We start from the raw sequence: 17,542 nt of genomic DNA on the forward strand, positions 1-17,542 counted from the left end.
GGTTTTGATAACATGCTCCAGCCCCTTCACATGGCCCTTACCAGCACCACCCTACAGTCAGAGGTCTACATACAAAAAAGATATGTCTACTGGTAAATATTCCTCCATCTCATAACATTGGTAACATCCCACTCCTGTTGTTGTATTCATGGATGATAATGTATAGTGTGAGAAAGCATAGGTAAAATAACCAGCACTTTCTACTTCTGTAATAGGCCTTGTGCGTGTACTGTAACAGTAATGGAATCCCCTGTGACTTTCATTGACAGTGTGATTTATTATTGCTGTAGCTGTGGCTTTTGTTTCAAATTTAGTGTAGAGACAGGTCACAGACGGTTTTCCCCCACGCTCTTATGAAGATGTTTCGGGGTCCAATCTGGTATTTGTTTTCATGGTTCTCTGACACGGCTGACTATGGCATCCAACTAGAGAGACTATATTTGTCCCTGCATTGCAGAGCACCACATATTGTGTCACCACCTACTTACCAGAAACTGCTTTTGCTGCTGGCAACCACTAATGCTATGAGACTAATTTTATTAACTGATTGATGAGCTTGTGAAATTTTTATCCTCTCCTTTAAGGATTCCATTAAAACTGATAAAATGCTTCTTACATAGCTAGCTGCCATTCCTATTATAGTTTCACACACACTCACACAATTTAGCTCTATTTACACGCAATAAACATGTAAAAATGTAAGTATTGTGACTTATCGCAGGTTATGCCATTCTTTTTTTATTCATTCTTTATTCAGCGATGCTACCCTAAAACTGCACTTCAAATCAAAGTGAGATTTTGCCCCCTTATGAACATGATCCAGAGTATGTAATTAAGTCACTGACATTAACAATACAGCACTATGTTGTTGGCCATTTCATCAATACTTACTTTGAGACATATTTGTAAACTTGATAGAATTACACGTACACAAATTTCATCAGCTGAGTCTGAGCTGATTTAAACGCAAAGAGTTTATGAAAATAATAAAAATACAGTTTTAGGTAATGACACTTGCTGGTAGCAAAAGTTATTATTATCAGATCAAGCATGATTTGCTTTTAAGAAAGCGTTAAGGAGGTAGCTTTTGTTTTTGTTTCCTCAAGATTGCTGAATTTTTCTGAAGAACGCGTGAAGTTTACTAAACTACATAGCCTACTTGGAATTAACGCACACATTTACAAACTAGAGCTGCTGCCCTTAGAGTTGAACAGGCTACCTTGCTACAACGTGGACTGGTGTTGACAAGAGTCTCTGCGTCGTTTCCGCCAAACATGTTGCCATGGGAACATACTACAGAAGCCAATAAGGAACAATGCGTGCTACAGTAGCCAATAGAATTTTGTGTTGTTGATGATGCGTCTGTCAGTTTGAAACTGTCAGGAAGGAAAGAGAAAGTTAACAAAATAATGCAATCTTTGAGGCTGGACCGTGAATATCACCTGGAGTTTTAAGGTAGTTAGCTAATGACCTAGTTTATTGCAGTTTTTCACCGAAATTGTTGCTAGCCAACATTAACTGCTACACACAATTTTTGGTTCTCTGTTGCTACTGTAGCTCCCTATGGCGACGTTGTCACGATAAGTAGCTGGCCTGACGTTAGGTGTTTTAGCAAGCAAACTAACAATCTACTAACGCTACCTGGTTATCTCGCTAGTTAACGAGCTAACTAGGTGACTCTTTCTGTTGCAAACTAGCTGCTGGCATGAGTAAATAAACGTAACCAACGTTAGCCAGCTAGCTAGCTGTAGTTTTCTTTAAAACGTAACACAAAGCTACAGCCAGCTAGACCTAGTTCTGAGAATTTGGCCCAGCTAGCTTGCTTCCTTAGTTAAATAGATAGCAAGTTGTCAATTTAACTGGTACTTTCTACATATCATGTCGCGTTTCTTTAAGGTAAATCCTATAGGGCGCAAGTTAGTTGATCTAGCTGAATACAGTAGGGCCACAATACGTTTCAAGCTACAGCAGTTTATTTGACACAGATGTCTTCAGACGAAGGGGAGTCAAATGCTCCCGTTCTGCCAAAGGATTCTGATCCGGGAAGTTCGGTTTCGTCTGGGCTGCAGGTATGGTACTGCTGAATACTGTATCTTTATTGTAGCAAATGGTTTGTGGTAAATACAGCTAATAACTAGTAAGTGAACAACGTAAGGCTATCCATACAGAGTCTCTTTTTTTGCCAGAGCCAACATTGAAATATCCCAGACCACGGTGTTATCAGTCTGACAATTTCCAACAGTTACCAACTGTACGCTGATTCATTTCTGGTGATCCAAATAGTAGTTTGTAGTTAGATGTTAAATGTTTGCACATTTGTACACTTATTAACGTGTCTGTCCTTGTGCCAATCTTTTGTAAGAATGTCAGATTTAACGGATCAGCTTCATTAGAAGATGATATTTTACCAGAACACAGCACGTGTTTGAAAACCCAAGGGAATCGCTCTCCTATTGCCACTGCAAAGCGCAAACAATCTCTGCGTCCATACAAGAATGCCAATGATTTTTGTGTTTATACGCTTCTCTTTGCTCTGGGACGGCTTGACAGAATGAGTATGAAGAGTTGCTCCGTTACGCTGTTGTGACTCCCAAGTTTGCGGCCGATGCCCTGCGGCAGTCGCTGCGCGCCTCCCAGCTGTCAGCAGACGGCCGAACCTCTGCGTTAATGGATGACGTTCCCCCTCAGCGTTCCGCGGGTAAGATGCTGCCCTCACGGCGACACGCTCGGTTAGCTTGAAGGAAAACAAAAACCATCTCGAAGCTTTTCAAGGCTCTGTCCCCTGTCACTTGTTTCATCTGGACAAGAAGAGCCTAAAGTCTCTAATATTCACAGAAAACGTTTCCTTGTTGCATAGGACATTGTATGCTTGTGCTGTGAGCTTTTCAAAGTAAAAATATAACTTACAGACTGATTTAAAGAGTGTGTTAAATGAAAATACAAGGTTTTGTCTGGTCTGGTTTCCCATGGTTATTCTTCTCCAGTATTGACACACACATACACAGGAGCATGCACTCAGATAAAATAGCTCTGACAGGGTTTATACTTTGCCAGGATTATACTTTGTGATTAGCTAATTGGGAAACATTCACATCCCAGGCAGTTAATTCTCCAGGTATTCCACAAAATCTTAATGTGCCTTTCCCAACAAACATAAGCTCATAGTCTCCAGGTTACTTTTACTAGTGCATTTTAACTGTACATTACAACTGTACTAAATTAAGCCTCCATATCTAATGGAATGTTGAATATTACTTACATAAAGCCATTAAGATTTTATTAACCTTCAGTTCCCATGCTACAGTATATTTGGTAAGTGATTTTTTTTTCTTAAGTCCAAGGGTAAATTAATTAAATTATCAATGAATTGACAAGGTCAACACCTGTAAGTGGTCATGAACACAAAGCAAACACAACCTCAGTTCATTAAGCTACGGTGAATACCCAACTCTCGACAAACATCAGACATCAGGCAGTTTCTGTTGGTACAACACTTTTAACATGAATTCCTTTTTCTTTCACAAGCTTTGATCAATAGACTCCTCTACAAACCAGAGCGTGTCAGAAATGAAACACAATGAGCCTGAGGGGCTGGTCCTAAAAGACCGTGGGTTTTACAATTGATCGTAACGATTTGCTGGAACGGTGCCAAAACAGGTTTTTGTCCTTCAAGATGTTATCTTCCCCCTCTCCGTAACTTCATTAAGAATGGACATAAAACCATTTAGAGATGAGAAGCAAGAAGCCCTTGCCGTATCTGTTCTCACCAGCTCTTGGTTTCTCAGTGCCCGCGTCTGAACACAAGGATAGGAGGTCATTCAACGTGGAGCTGACGTCAGCCACTCACGTCACACCACCCAAAGCAGGCCCTGCAGGACCAGCCAGAGGTTCTGAAGGTAAACGGAGGGCACAGCCTGTGTGGTTGAATGTAATTGAATTTAGCTTATTGTGTTTTGTGGGGAACGGCTGAAGTTTATGTTTGGCAGGAGTAGGGCTGTTTGGGAAAGCATGTGGTTTCTCATTATTCTTTATAGGGGTTGACGCCCTGTTCAGTAATACAGCATTTGGTAGCATTTTAGCATGTATCCGTGTTAAAATACAACTTTATAAACTTTTATTTCATACTAGAATATTGTTAGGTTGTACTTAGTAATGCGTAAGAGATGGCCATGTCTTATTGGACATGTCAGGAATTGAGGGAAGGAATTAGCCACCTATTTCTATTGGTAACAAATGCTATTAGTGTCATAAATTAACAAAGATTCTTCTAAGTCAGAATGTTACCATTAGCAGCACGTTACGTGCTATAGGCTCTACACAAAATGTCGGCCTACATAATACATTGCTTTTATTGTACATACCTGTTTATATTTGTTGTATATTTGCAGTGCTTGGTGTCATAAAAATGTTTTGTAAGTGCTACTGACCAAACCAATATAAAGGAATATAATTCATTGTTTCTTTTTTTTCTCTCTTTGTTGGTTTGCACTGGCTGTCTTTACAGGGACATTTTATAAAATGCATTACATGTCTTTTTGTCAAGCCAGGAAGTGCATAAGAATTATGTGTACTTGTCTACACTGATAAAATCTCACGGCAATACCCATTGCAGTCTTGCTCTTGCAAGAATGAAATATTAAATGAAATTTAAACACAGCAAATGAAAAATGAATATTGTATGGGGATTTCTAAGCTTTACTGCGCAGAGGTCAGTGTAACGCTCATCTAAAACTAATCTTGGGATATCTGAACAGATGAGGAAGATGATTTTCTACGAAGCGTATTGATTGCAGCAACATTACCTATTTGTGTTTTGAGTGGAACTTGTTAGAGAACTTATGTTGCTAGGTTTCACAAACATCTATGTTGATAAATGGAAAGTAAGAATAGCACTTAGTAGTCCAAGAAGGAGAAAGCTGACATGCTTGAGCTGCAGAGTATCACCAGGTTTTCTGCCTAAATACAAGGAAGGGAATAACATGAACTGGAACTGTTCACGTCCATGGAAAAATCGAATGGTGAAAATGGTCACATCAATGGTGTTTGTTTGTGGTTTTAGCCGAACAGCCTGACTTGGAATCAGAGCAAGCACAAACTCCGTTGGAGAGGTCCAACCCCAGCAGCTCGGACCCCATGGTCACAGTGGTGACAGAGATGTTCATAACTGAAGAGAACATCAGCAAGATGGAGGATCTGCTAGACACCTGGAGCAGTGAGCTGAAGGCAAGTTACTGCACCTGCAATCAAATCCTCGCAATTATTCTCATCCTAGCTAGACATGGAAAAGTCACAAGCATGGAAATTGGTCAAATACTCTACTTGCATATCATCAAAATTATAAAAAGAAAATATGCAGTTTGTCCATTTTCTGTCACAATGTGTGAAACACTTCCACATTTCTTGGTAACCCGCTAGTTTGTTGTCATTTACTCAGGAGTCTAAGGAGTCTGGAGTCTGTGTTCTTCTCGTTAAGAAATAGGCCAGCTTTCTGGCTTGTACATTAACCCTGACATCTCAAATCACGGATATATCCTGCCAACAGCATCTGTCACAGCAAATCACTGTCTGTGCAGACATCAAATATGTGGCTAAGACCATGAAGAAAGAGACAGTACTGTGCTGCCTTTTTCCACATTTAGAATTATCTAATTGAAAGGCTTACCACAATCAGTGGCTTTTAGGGTACCTGGATAAAACTTCAAGGTAAAATGAAATGGATGGATGCATCTGTCAAAATAAATTTTCTTAAGAGATCCAGTCGCACAAAAATCTCTGTGCAAGACCCTGTATCTGCAGTGAGCATATGGATGTACGGTATTAGGTAAGAGACCCGATTTGGCCAAGCATGTTCCTAAACCTTCCCCCGGGGGGGGACGCACGGTATCAGGAAGATCGGTTTCACGACGCACCGTCTCATCCTCTCCCCGCGTGACGCGCTCCCGCCCCTCCAGGTGAGTGTGGTGACGGAGCTGAGGAAGTGGAAGCTGGCCGTCATCGAGCAGCACCGGGCGGCCCTGAAGAGGGAGAGGCAGAAGCACGCCGCGCACCTGGCCCGGCTCAGCACGGAGATGGACGGCCTGAAGGAGCTGCTGCACGTCTACGACACGTCCAACCAGAGGAAAGACGAGGTGACCGCACGCGTTTCCCCGCCACTGGCTCAAGCACGGATTTAACACCACACAGCGATTCAGGGACACATGTGTAGCTGCTTTATGTGTTACATGAAAATATTATTAATCAAGTATAAAATGTAGTAGATATTGTATGTAGAGAAATGTAGAGTGTGGCTTCCCTTGTCTAGTGAGGTTGCACAAGTTAAATTGGGCTAGGCCTTGAACAGTGTTATGCTCACACTCACTGGTCTGGGAGTGTTGGCCTGGTCTGACACTGCTGCTCATTCAACTTTAATGCACTTATGTTCTTTTGTGCTGGAAGTGACTCTGGATAAGAGCATCTGCTAAATGAATGTAATGTAATGTAAAATGTTATCTTTATTTCTTATTAGGGTCAAAATTAAAGAATCAAACATACCAATGTTTGACATTGTTGATATTGTCAGTGAAGTCGTTTTAGGCAGCTCACTTCTATTAGAGAAGTGTTAGTAACAGGTGACATAACTACACGAAATAAAGCTGATTTTTTGAACGACTGTCCATCGTTGTAAATGAATCAATGCATCAGATATTTTGTAGATGTTCCCAGCTCTAATGTCATGCCAGGCTCCTTCTGGCAGCTGCTTTGGTGGGTGGAAAGGGGGATGGGGCTTTTTGAGGAGGAAGAGGAGTATAAGGTAAAGTATGTATGTGTTTGTGTTCCTACAGGTGATCAGTAACCTTACACAGGCCTTGGAGAGACAGAAGGAGAGGCTGGAGCTGATGAGGACCTTCTGTCATTGGAGGATGCACCACAACGAGGCCAGAGAGGAGGTGAGGGGGCGCTGCAGGGAGATGCGCCTAATTCATATTCAGAAAATCCTTATTTTGTTTCGAGTCGGAACTGTGCACCATTTGTTTTTGTTGCCTAAAAGATTATACCCAAATGCTCATTCCTCAGCTTTATGCCCTTGTGAACAAAATAACGTCAGCTCCAGTCAAAAAAACACCAGCCTAACAGGTCTAAATGCACAAGTTGCATTTTTCCATCTTTGGTGCGTTACACCATTAAACCCTAATGACAGTCATCTAAAAACATTATGGTTTATGCAAATGAAGTGACACTGCTGACTCTCCTGTCATCGTGACACCACATTATATGAGCACGTTAAATCCTCATCAGTTTATCTGTCGTATTTGTCTTTTAGCAATGTTGATGACCCACTGCAGCACAAAATCAGTCAAAAGGAGGAGAAGGGGCTCAGCGCATGAAGCCAGTATTACCATTTTGTTGTTAGCAGCGCTGTGCATTTTTTTAAGACTTAGAAGCTCCGTTGGTGTCCCACTGTAAAAACTTGAGCCCATGGGACGAATAACAGTTAAAGGCAGGTGGTGTGTCTCTAAGCGGCCCATTTTTTCCTGCCTGTGGACAGTCGCGTCGCACCAGAGTGGCGGAGCAGCACTACCAGCTCCAGCTGAAGAGGAAGGTGTGGACGGCCTGGCAATCTCTGATGCACAGCCAGTGGAAGAGGAGGGTGGAAAGGGTGTGCCAGGGCCGGGCCGAGGAGGTCTGCTCGCAGCTGTCCACGGGCTACGAATCCAAGATGGCTGAGGTAAGGGGGCGGGGCATAGGTGACACGTCTCAGAGGGTTAGGGGCGTGTCGGTCTGTGCGTATGTCATTTCGTCTCAGTGGCACGCCCAGAGGACGTCATGAGGAAAGCCCTGTGTGGTCAGATTAAGGGATGGATGCTCCTGCATAATCACTTGGCTTTCTGGTCGCCATCTTTGCCAGTCAAGCCCTGCACTCACCAGACAGGCTTTCCTTCTGGAAGTGTCGCGAGATATCGCACTCACTCATGTCAAAAAACAAGAACCGAGAGGAAAATAACAAACAGCGATGGACTTCGTGGCCCCCTCTGATACGTTAAAGAGATGCTCACTTCCAGCATTCTTTTGTAAATCGGCCGGTGTGGAAAGGCTCATAATGTTTGAGAGTAATTGCGGCGCTGACGCGGTCACAGTGAGTGAGCTTGATGGATGGAGGGTGCTGTAGCAGCGGAGCGGGAGGGCAGCGCAGCAGTGTAGCCTGCTGGCTGTTCATTACCGCAGCTCTGCCGTTACTGAAGGAAGGGGACGTGCACAGAGAGAGGGCTTTCCTTTCACGCCACCGCTAAACGCAATTCAGATGCTGCTCTGCATCGTGAGAGCGTTTCAGAGACGTGCTGCATTGTCTTTCGGCGCAGGTCTTGAATGCTTTTTATGTACCGCTTACACAAAGAATGCTGTGTTACCTGGGGTCATAACCCTATGACAGAGCATGGAAATATGAATTTTTCTGTCTCAATTTGAAAAAAATGTATTTATATGAGGGAAAATGGTTTGTACGGAATAGAGAAACCGCAGGAGGCCAGGTATAAGTGTGGATAGGAAGTAATGTGATACATTGGAAGCGGAATGGTTTGAATCTCCTTCAATAAAAGCGTCAAGCTGTTCAACAGCTATTAGCGTGAATAGCAAGAAGCTGCTACAAAATGGGCAAATAAAGCTGTCATCAAGGCCAAGATGGCGGTGGGGCAGGGAGGGAGCAATGGGAGGGGGTCTGAATAAAAGCCAGGAGCCCCCGGGGCAGTGTTCGGGAGCAGTGGGCATGCTAACCGTCTCTGTCCCCAGTACGCGGTGGCGCTGGAGCGGGCCCAAGCGGAGATCCAGAGGCTGCAGCATGAGAGGGAGCATTACGAGGAGTCCATGAAGAAGGCCTTCATGCGCGGGGTCTGCGCCCTCAACATGGAGGCCATGAGCATATTCCACCCAGAGGGGAGGCTGGACCCCAGTGAGTACCTTACCTGTCGAGCCACACTTGCAGACATCACCAGACCCTGCACACAGACATTAATGTTGAAGCAACATGATATTGCCTATATAAACAAAATATATGAGTATATGTGTGTATATGTCAGTGAATGCTGGCACGTATGTGTATATATATATATTTTTTTTTCATATGTGTCAGCATTTACTGGATGCAACCTGTAATCAAAGAATAAATGTCCCTAGTTTCTTTAGTTTAATTCTTGAGTCATGAGAATATTACACGGGGAATAGGAACATTATCTGTGTAGTAACTAAAGCTCTGCACCGCAGCAGAAGTGCACTGGGGGGGATACATTTAGACAAGAATAGACCAACTGCATACTTTCCTCCCTTTAATGGCTTCAGATCAGTGATATTGTGGGAAAAGTACCAGGAGAGCCCAAAAAAGCTGAATGAAAAAGCTCTAATGTTCGGTGGATTGTCGAAAATGCAAAGACACAGTGGCTGGATGTGGATCTTCACTTGAATTTTGCCTTTGCAGTATTTATGGACTCCTACATTTCTACCACTCTTTCCAGTTCAGCCTGAAACTCAAACTTTCCAATATTAAAGTGCAAAGAAGCCTAATAATCAAACATGCTGAACTGAAACAGCATATCCCATATATATTTCATAGTGTGCCAAAGGCTGGAAGTATTAAACATACTATCCTGAAATGTGCCGTGAGTGTGCATCAGGCTCTCTGCCTCACATGCAGTGGTGGCAGCAGTTTGCCGCAGTGGTGAAAGGGCTGAGCGTGAACCCTGAAGGTTGCAGGTTTTATTCTCCTGAGGGCCGCTATATCCTTGAGCAAGGTGCTTAACCTTAATTGCTTCTGTAAAAGCAGCCCGCTGCGTAAGTGGGTTATATGTAAAACGTGCTGTGTGAAAACCGAGCTGGGAAACCGCATGTCCCGAGCAAAATCATCACAACAGGCCGTGGCCGTTTCCTTTTCCCTCACCAGCCATCGTTTATTTAACGATAATAAGCTACAAATCCTTGCAGAATTGCAGAAATTGTTGACATCACACGTGTTCACGAATGCAGTTTCCACCACTCGTTATCTCAGCCCCCTTGTTTTTTTATGGCAACACTGAACAACAACAATTAGGTAAATGATGAACCATTAGTCAGCAATCAGCAACGTGAAGTATTTGTGATTTGGCTGCGCGTTGGAGCACCGCTGACACCCCCAGCCCCCGCCCCCCCTACCCACCCCATCAGCACCGCGCTGTGTTCCCGCTCCACAGCCATCGACTGTCATGAGTTCATTGTGAGTGGATCAGGGGTTGGCTGTCGTTCAGTGAGTCGGTGGGAGAAATGCTGACTGGCACTGGCTCTGCAGGAAGGTTGGGGCTCTCTCTCTCTCTCTTACTCCAGAACTCTGGAGTGTCCTGTTCCGCTCTGTGGTGCTCGGTAGGGTGAGAAAGGACGTGGGGGACGGCTGGCGAATGTTGTTGTTGTCATTGGAAACGGCCGGCCGAGCCTTTCACGTTTTAATACACAACGCCCTGTGGCACAGTATGTGATGCTGAGGGAACTGTCACCTTTTCCTGTTCATTTTACATCGCTCCGCTTATCTGAATCTCTTAAGCACTCCTGCCAACGGTTTCTTATTTCCTGCAATGGGGACTTCACTGTCATCTGAAATTCCATTACACTGGTCCGTTGAATGATTTCCTGTCGTGTGCTATTTAAATGCTTATTACGCTCTCACTGTTTGAGAAATGCTACTTCCTGAAGCATGCGAAAAAGAATTAGAATAGATTATGAGAGAAACCTGATTTCCTCAGATGACACAGGTTGCTGCAAAGCTGAAATGACAAAAGCAGTTAATCTTTCTAATGTCTTCCGCTAGATAGCAGTGTGGACTCTGTCAGCGATTGCTCTGGTCTGCCGTCGGTTATTGAGCAGGAAGTGACGGGTTGGTTCTGTCCTTCCTGCAGATGCCCCTCCCTCACAGGATGAGCCCGGCTCCAGCGCCTCGGTCCACTTTCAGGTCCAGCCCACCTCCCCCATACGTTTGGGTCCGAGCCGCACGGAGTCCGCCAGTCTGCCGTCCCCCACCCGCAGCGATCCGGAACAGATGGTTAGAGCCCAGGGCCCGGGCTGTCATGACTGTGTGCAGGGAATAGGCAATCCTTCACCAAACTCTACTAAAGTCTGTCTGTCATCCTCTTGGCTGTCAAACGTCAATTCTTATACTGTCTTTTTGCTTTGTTAATAGACACCACAAGAGGTCACTGTGTAGACAGCGTTTCAGTCTCCCTGCATCACTGCCACTCTTCATTTAGCTGGGCTGTTAGGTGATACATCTTTGCCTTGTGTCTGTCATTCCAGTTGATATTCCAGTTTGGGCCTGGCTCAGCAGAAGCACTCCCCTCCAGAACTGTAATCAGTGGTGTCGCGCCACCAGGAGGCACTGCGTCCACTCATAGACCGGTAATATTCACCACTTTCCCTCTAAGACTACACTAATAATAAGGAGAGAGGAATTATTTCAGTTAATTTTTTTCCTTCTGCAGAATTAGGATAAATTAAGCTTTTCTGGCACATTTCAAAATGTGAAGCGTACTGATTTATTAACGTAAACCTTAATGAAATAAAAAAAAGTCTGAATTGTTTTCTGTTCAAATTGAAATGAAAATATGATTAAACATTACCTGGAGCAAAACAGGATTGTATCTTTTAACGAGCTTTAAGAATACCCGGTTAAGTTTATGTCTAACCGCTTCTTGATGCTTGAATTAATCATATTTTTTAAGTCGGATGTGAAGTAATTTCCATGGAATTCCTGCCCGCTTTTAGCCCAGCGCACGCCTGGTGACGTTCGGCCAGCAGAGGGCCCCGAAGATCGCCGCGCCTCGAGCCGCAGGGCAGCTGAGCAAGAGGGCCAAGAAGAGCCTGGTGTCAGACAACCTCCAGGTCATGGGGGTGACCCCGCCCATGAGCACGGTCGTGGTGGAGCGGCATCATCCTGTCACACAGGTGGGCACTAAATCCCACCTCGCGCAGGCAGTGCAGCGGGGCCGTCCGTCAAAGCCCTTTTCAGTCTTTTGCCACCGAGCAGCAACATGTTTGCCGTGACTTGGTATTGCGTATAGTATCTGAAGGTGGTTATGGGTAGGTTTGATTTACTTTGGGTTACAGTTAATTTTTCAGCACACAAAAGGTCATTTGGATATAGGCACGTTTTTTTTCCCCCAAATGTACCTCTTACTAGAGTGTTATATAATTGTGAACTTATGTAACACTGCATTCCTTCTTGTTCTTCCTTGTCAGCTCACTGTCAGTCAGGCGACAGCAGCAAAGTACCCCAGATCATCCCAGAACGGTTTGGGATCATCAAGTGCCAAGAAGTCTGCCCACCAGAGCCCCACACCACATTCCTCTTGTTTTGTACAGTCCATCAAGGTAGTGCAGTAAACTTCTGTACATAGTAATCCACCAGTCCACCTCACATTCAGCCATGCATGCTGGTGGAGAAACAGTCAATCTCAAGTTAGTGGAGCAAACGTCCACACACACATTCAAAGTCACACACATACGTGAGTACTGTATGCATGCATGCACATACATGTTCATCTACATCTAAAAGTAAAACATCTGTCCATAGACATCTGCACATTAATACAGCAGCACATTTTAACACCTGCTGTGTCAAAAGGAAAGCTGAATACAAGTGCCACAGCTTCCATAGCCTGTTGTAGCAGATCCTTGGTTTCAGATGCACATCATACAGTCTAATTTGATGTGGTAGGCAAAAAGTGAGTGTTGGATATCAGGTTTGTTGGATCTGCCAACAATTGCTAAAATCTACCTGTTATTCAGCAGACCAAAGTCTGTCTGAAAGATTGTGATTGTCATATCTCCATTTCATTTATTTGCACATTGTTACAATAATGGTGCCATGATGTACTGAAAATTATTTTTATGTTTGATAACATGTACATGTTATCCCCAAATAAATTTTATTGATAATTTGTAAATGCATTACAGTCCTCATTCCCAATACAAATCAAGATCTCAGTCATTTATATAACTAGTTGCCCGTTTTATTAAACCCTCCCCATCTGATCTTATGCTTCTATTTGCGAGCATTTTGCATATTAGTTTATTTTTTGAAATGATTCTTCATTGAAAATAAATACAATACTTCCTTAAATCAGAATGATCCATAAATTGCCCCAATATAAAAGTGATACCTATATACCACGTGAGACATTGATACATCAAAGAGAAAATGAGAAAGGAATAGTTTTGATATGGGTATGTTGCAGATAAGAGGATTTAATGACAGAGATATATGAACAATTGTTTTAAAAAACGTCTCATTGCATGATGGGATTTGTAGTGTTAGTACTGCAAAAAAAGAGGTTAAATTAGTCCTTTGCCTTTTGCAATTTCTTATCTTCCCAATGCTCTTCAACCAAAGTGCCAATATTGTTTCTCTTCCAGCAATTTATATGGACATGTGTTGTGAATATACATGGTCTCTGCTTGTAGTGTAATGGCAACCGAAGATTTGCCCTGAAGAGTTTTATGACATTCATGTGCTTGTCTGAGAGGATAATCAAATCTAGTCTTCCCGTAACAAAGGACAGACACTTTACAGTCAGGTGAAGTAAGTGGGGGAGACAGGCATGCGCACAGCTATATTTATTTATTTTCTGACTCAAACGGTGTCATTGAGTTGTTCATTGAAAAATAAAAGCATTTCTTGTGATGTTTGGTCTTGTAAATGAATGCTTACAGCAGTTACGACCAGTCAAATTTCACATAGATGTAGCTGTGTTTGGAAGTAAAGCAAAGCCTGGGAGAGGTGGCTGTTTCCTGTTCACCATAAGTGAAGTATGTGCAGTTAACCCTACAGCTTGAAAAGGAAACACCGTTTGTTCTGACAGGGTGCTGTGACAGCTCAGATTGATGGGCGGTTCCAAACAGTAACTGTCACACCTTTTCCTTCACCCATTGACAGTGTTCTAAAAGTACCAGGCAACTTCTAAATTCAACCTGAAGCTCCTTCCTCCTACAGTCCCCTGTGTAGCGATTAATCATGGAATCAGGAAGTGAGGAGGTTGTAATTGAAACGGCAGATTCCTGTCTGAACCGTGCTCAGGATTACATTAATCATGTGCAGTTGAGTGACCACAGAGAGTATGCAGCTGAAACCGCCAAGCCAGAGGTCACAGCTGTGACCTCATCTTTCATAAATGTATCATGACATGCCTTGGTGCACGTCGTTTCCATGAGGTGTGCTTGCCAGCTCTGTTTGCGAAATTGTCACTAAACAACAACAGCCCCATAAAAATGACCAAGACTTAAAAGTGCCAGGTCTAAAATGTTAACCATGGTAAAATGTAACACGTGCCAGGCCTAAAATGTAGCTGCATGGTGATGCCTTTATGACTGTCCACACCAACAGATGATTTTAACTTGGTTTACAGAAAAACCAGTCACACTCCTTTATGGAGGCTTCACGTGTCTTCTGTACCGCTTTGACTTTTTCCCTCCTGCACAGTTGCACACCCATGCAAAAAATAATATGCTGAGAATTAGGGGTGGATGGTATAAACGGTATAGAAAGTACACCGGTATGAATTTGCCCTACGGTATGGATTTTGACTATACCGTGCTGACTGGTAGAGCCCTCACAGATCTAGGTGTAACTTCATCGAAAAGACATGATACTAACAGTGTCGGCTGGTGAGCTGGAAACAGGGGAAGCCCGAACACTACCTTTAAATCTATCATTACTTTCAACCTGTTCCCCTTTATCCTCCTTGATTAACAATAAAACAAATAATTCACAGTATAATCGACACCAATCACATAATTAGAATAAATGATTATGCTCGTGAAATAGCGCAGATTGTTTGTAGCTTGTGTGCTTGCGAAAGCTTGTGTGCTTGCGAAATGAAGATGAATAGGACGTCCGCACAGGCCAAGTGCTAGGGATGAGGGGAAATTAGTGTGTGCATGCAGGTGAGCGCGACATTTGGGCTCACGATTCTTAGCTGCTGTAATAAACTTTCCTTGTGGATTATTCTCTGTCGGAAGATGTGGGTGGTATCATTGCAGTTTTGCACAATAAATGTTCTTAAAATACCTCTGTACTATGTGAAACATGTCCTAGTAATACGGTTAAGAGTACAGTAATAGCTGCCATGCAATTGCCGTACCAGTGCTTTACTCCTTCAGAAGCATTTATATTGAAATTTTAAGAAAAACGAATATACAGTGATATATACCGTTACTGTCCGTGCTTCAAATTATACCGTGATATAAATTTTAGGTCATACCGCCCAGCCCTTCTGAGAATATATTTTAGAGAATATATTTTTATCCTAATAATTATATTTAAAACATGGAAATGATCGCCATTTTAGTATATTGCAATAGATTTCTGGTTTGTATTGAAACTGGTTTGTATTTGCATATGGGCAGCTTGGTGATGTTCGTTGCTGATTTCAACTCTGCCAGGGAAGAATACATCAGTAGCTGTGCAGACCAACCCACAGACCCAAAATCACATACACTGTGCAACTCAGCTACTCATGGCTAACATAAATAATTGTCACAGTTGAACTTTGTTTAGGGAGCTGTGTGAAAGTACTGCAAACAGATGACGTGAGGGTTCTGGGTCGGCAAACATACGGCCAATAATATAATCCATCCGATTTCCCTGAGGTGCTATAAACACCACGCCTTGTTACTCCATCGGCATCAGCAGGCTCTCTCATTTTTATAAACATTTGCAAGGCCCTTTCCGTTGGCTTCGCAGTGGTGCCATGTGTTTATGGTCCTGCCAGGAAGGACCAATCGCTGTGTGTGGGTGTGAGCACCGCTTCCTGCCGTTGTTTATTGGAGCTGTCCCTGGCCGAGAGAGACCGCCTCACCCTGACGGCCTTCACCTCAGGTGTAAAAGTCGGGGGCTACAACGCAGAAACATTTGCGGATGACCATCCACATCCTCTGAAGCACCTTGGTAAACATCTAGCGGATATGAGGCTCTGAGAGACTTTAAGAGCTTTGCGGGGCATCTGTGTGTCATTCATTACGATTATCTGGATGGTGTTTTAAGGCACATGACAGTCAGTAAAACAGGGTAGCTAGGGTTAACTCAATTCAATGTTACTCTGGGTATTGTCATAGAAAAGGGTGTCTGATAAGTAAATGTAAAAGTATTGTAAAACTTTAAAGTCAAATTGTTATTTTCATACTTTGATACATGCTATGAAAATTACAGCAACAGCACTACTTTAAAATAATGTCTGCATTTAAATTGTCATAAGTAAGTGGTTTGATTTTTGTTTGCCTTGGCCTCAGTGTGAATCGACAGTCAACTTGACATTACGTTCTGAAAATGTATTCATATAATTTATACGTATTGTGCCTTTCAGACCACAAACAGATAGATAGATAAACTCTGGATGTGTGCTGAAATAAAACAGAACTTTAACTGCCTCTTACTGATAGTTGTCGAGCTCATACTCAAATACTAGTGTCAGAAAAGGATGACAAGGATTATAGGAGCTGCCTGTTCAGATATGGAATTTCCTCAAGGGTCCTGAAGCTCCTCTCTCTCCAGCTTTGAATACAGATAAGATTATCCGTCTCTCTGAGGAGAGCCTATTATGTTCCCAACAATTCCATTAGGCAAATTGCAAATAATCTCCACTCTAATGGTGCCAACACTGTTGAAATAGTCTGTTTCTCAGAAATGTAAATCCGTCTTTTGGAAAACAAATTCCTGCTGAATGCAAAATATACCTATGCCATGATAGGATTTCAGCAGAATGAAACACTCATTACATTTGCCTAATGCTAAATTTCCTTGGAGACTCTTTCTCCCCATGTTTGCTCTTTTTCAATTATCTCTATATAGTAAGAATGTCAGTCTTCATCAGACGCAACCAGTTACCTCTGCACATTTGTGTGAGTTGTATGTATATTGCTAGATATGGAATTGTTTACAGTGTTTTATTTTTTTGTTGTTTTTATGACACTAGTTTTATGAAAAGCAAATGTGCATTTTATATTCAGTTTGATAGAAAGTAGGGGAAAAGGACTAGATCATGAACCATCACAATAGGCAGCAGCATTAAGATAACAGTTAGAAATGATCACATCTTCTCTGCCACCTGTATGGTTTTTCTTTGATCACACTGCGAGTCATTCCCATAATAGAAGTCCTGCAGGAGGTCCGTCTTGGTGAGAGGAAACATGCTTTTCCCTCCATTGAACACACAGCTTTGTAACATGGGTCTAGCTGTAAGAACCTGCATGGGACGTTCAGAGCTCAATCAGAGCTGTGTTTTCACACAGTTCAGGGGAAGGACACATCATCAGCCATACCTCTGTGTGATGTACTCTGCATGGGTCAGTGTAGATGGTGTCATTAACTTTGTGCATGGTTAGAATAGCTTTCTTATGCCTTTGTAAGATTTCCTATTTCCTATGTCATTCATATGAACGGCTAGCAGTTACAGTGCTGTGATCGTTGGACTGTGGAAGAGAAGCTTAGATTTTAATATGTTTCCTTTCTGTTAGGATCATATTTATGTTCCTGTTTCCCATTAGCCAAACATACCTACAC

At 42.9% G+C, this 17,542-nt stretch overlaps 1 protein-coding gene across 1 annotated transcript; it reads left to right on the forward strand.

The window, feature by feature from the left end:
- Positions 1-1,761: 1,761 nt before the first annotated feature.
- Positions 1,762-12,625, forward strand: LOC118777653 (centrosomal protein POC5-like). The gene is made up of 12 exons (XM_036528760.1): positions 1,762-2,069; positions 2,551-2,698; positions 3,786-3,896; positions 5,060-5,223; positions 5,952-6,128; positions 6,822-6,926; positions 7,526-7,705; positions 8,764-8,923; positions 10,890-11,032; positions 11,284-11,385; positions 11,752-11,931; positions 12,226-12,625. The coding sequence occupies exons 1-12, from the start codon at positions 1,986-1,988 to the stop codon at positions 12,367-12,369; spliced, it is 1,698 nt and encodes a 565-aa protein (XP_036384653.1). The 5' UTR covers positions 1,762-1,985; the 3' UTR covers positions 12,370-12,625.
- The last annotated feature ends 4,917 nt before the right edge of the window (positions 12,626-17,542 follow it).

This window comes from Megalops cyprinoides, chromosome 5, assembly GCF_013368585.1.
Source record: "Megalops cyprinoides isolate fMegCyp1 chromosome 5, fMegCyp1.pri, whole genome shotgun sequence".
In the NCBI taxonomy this organism is placed as follows: Eukaryota; Metazoa; Chordata; class Actinopteri; order Elopiformes; family Megalopidae; genus Megalops; species Megalops cyprinoides.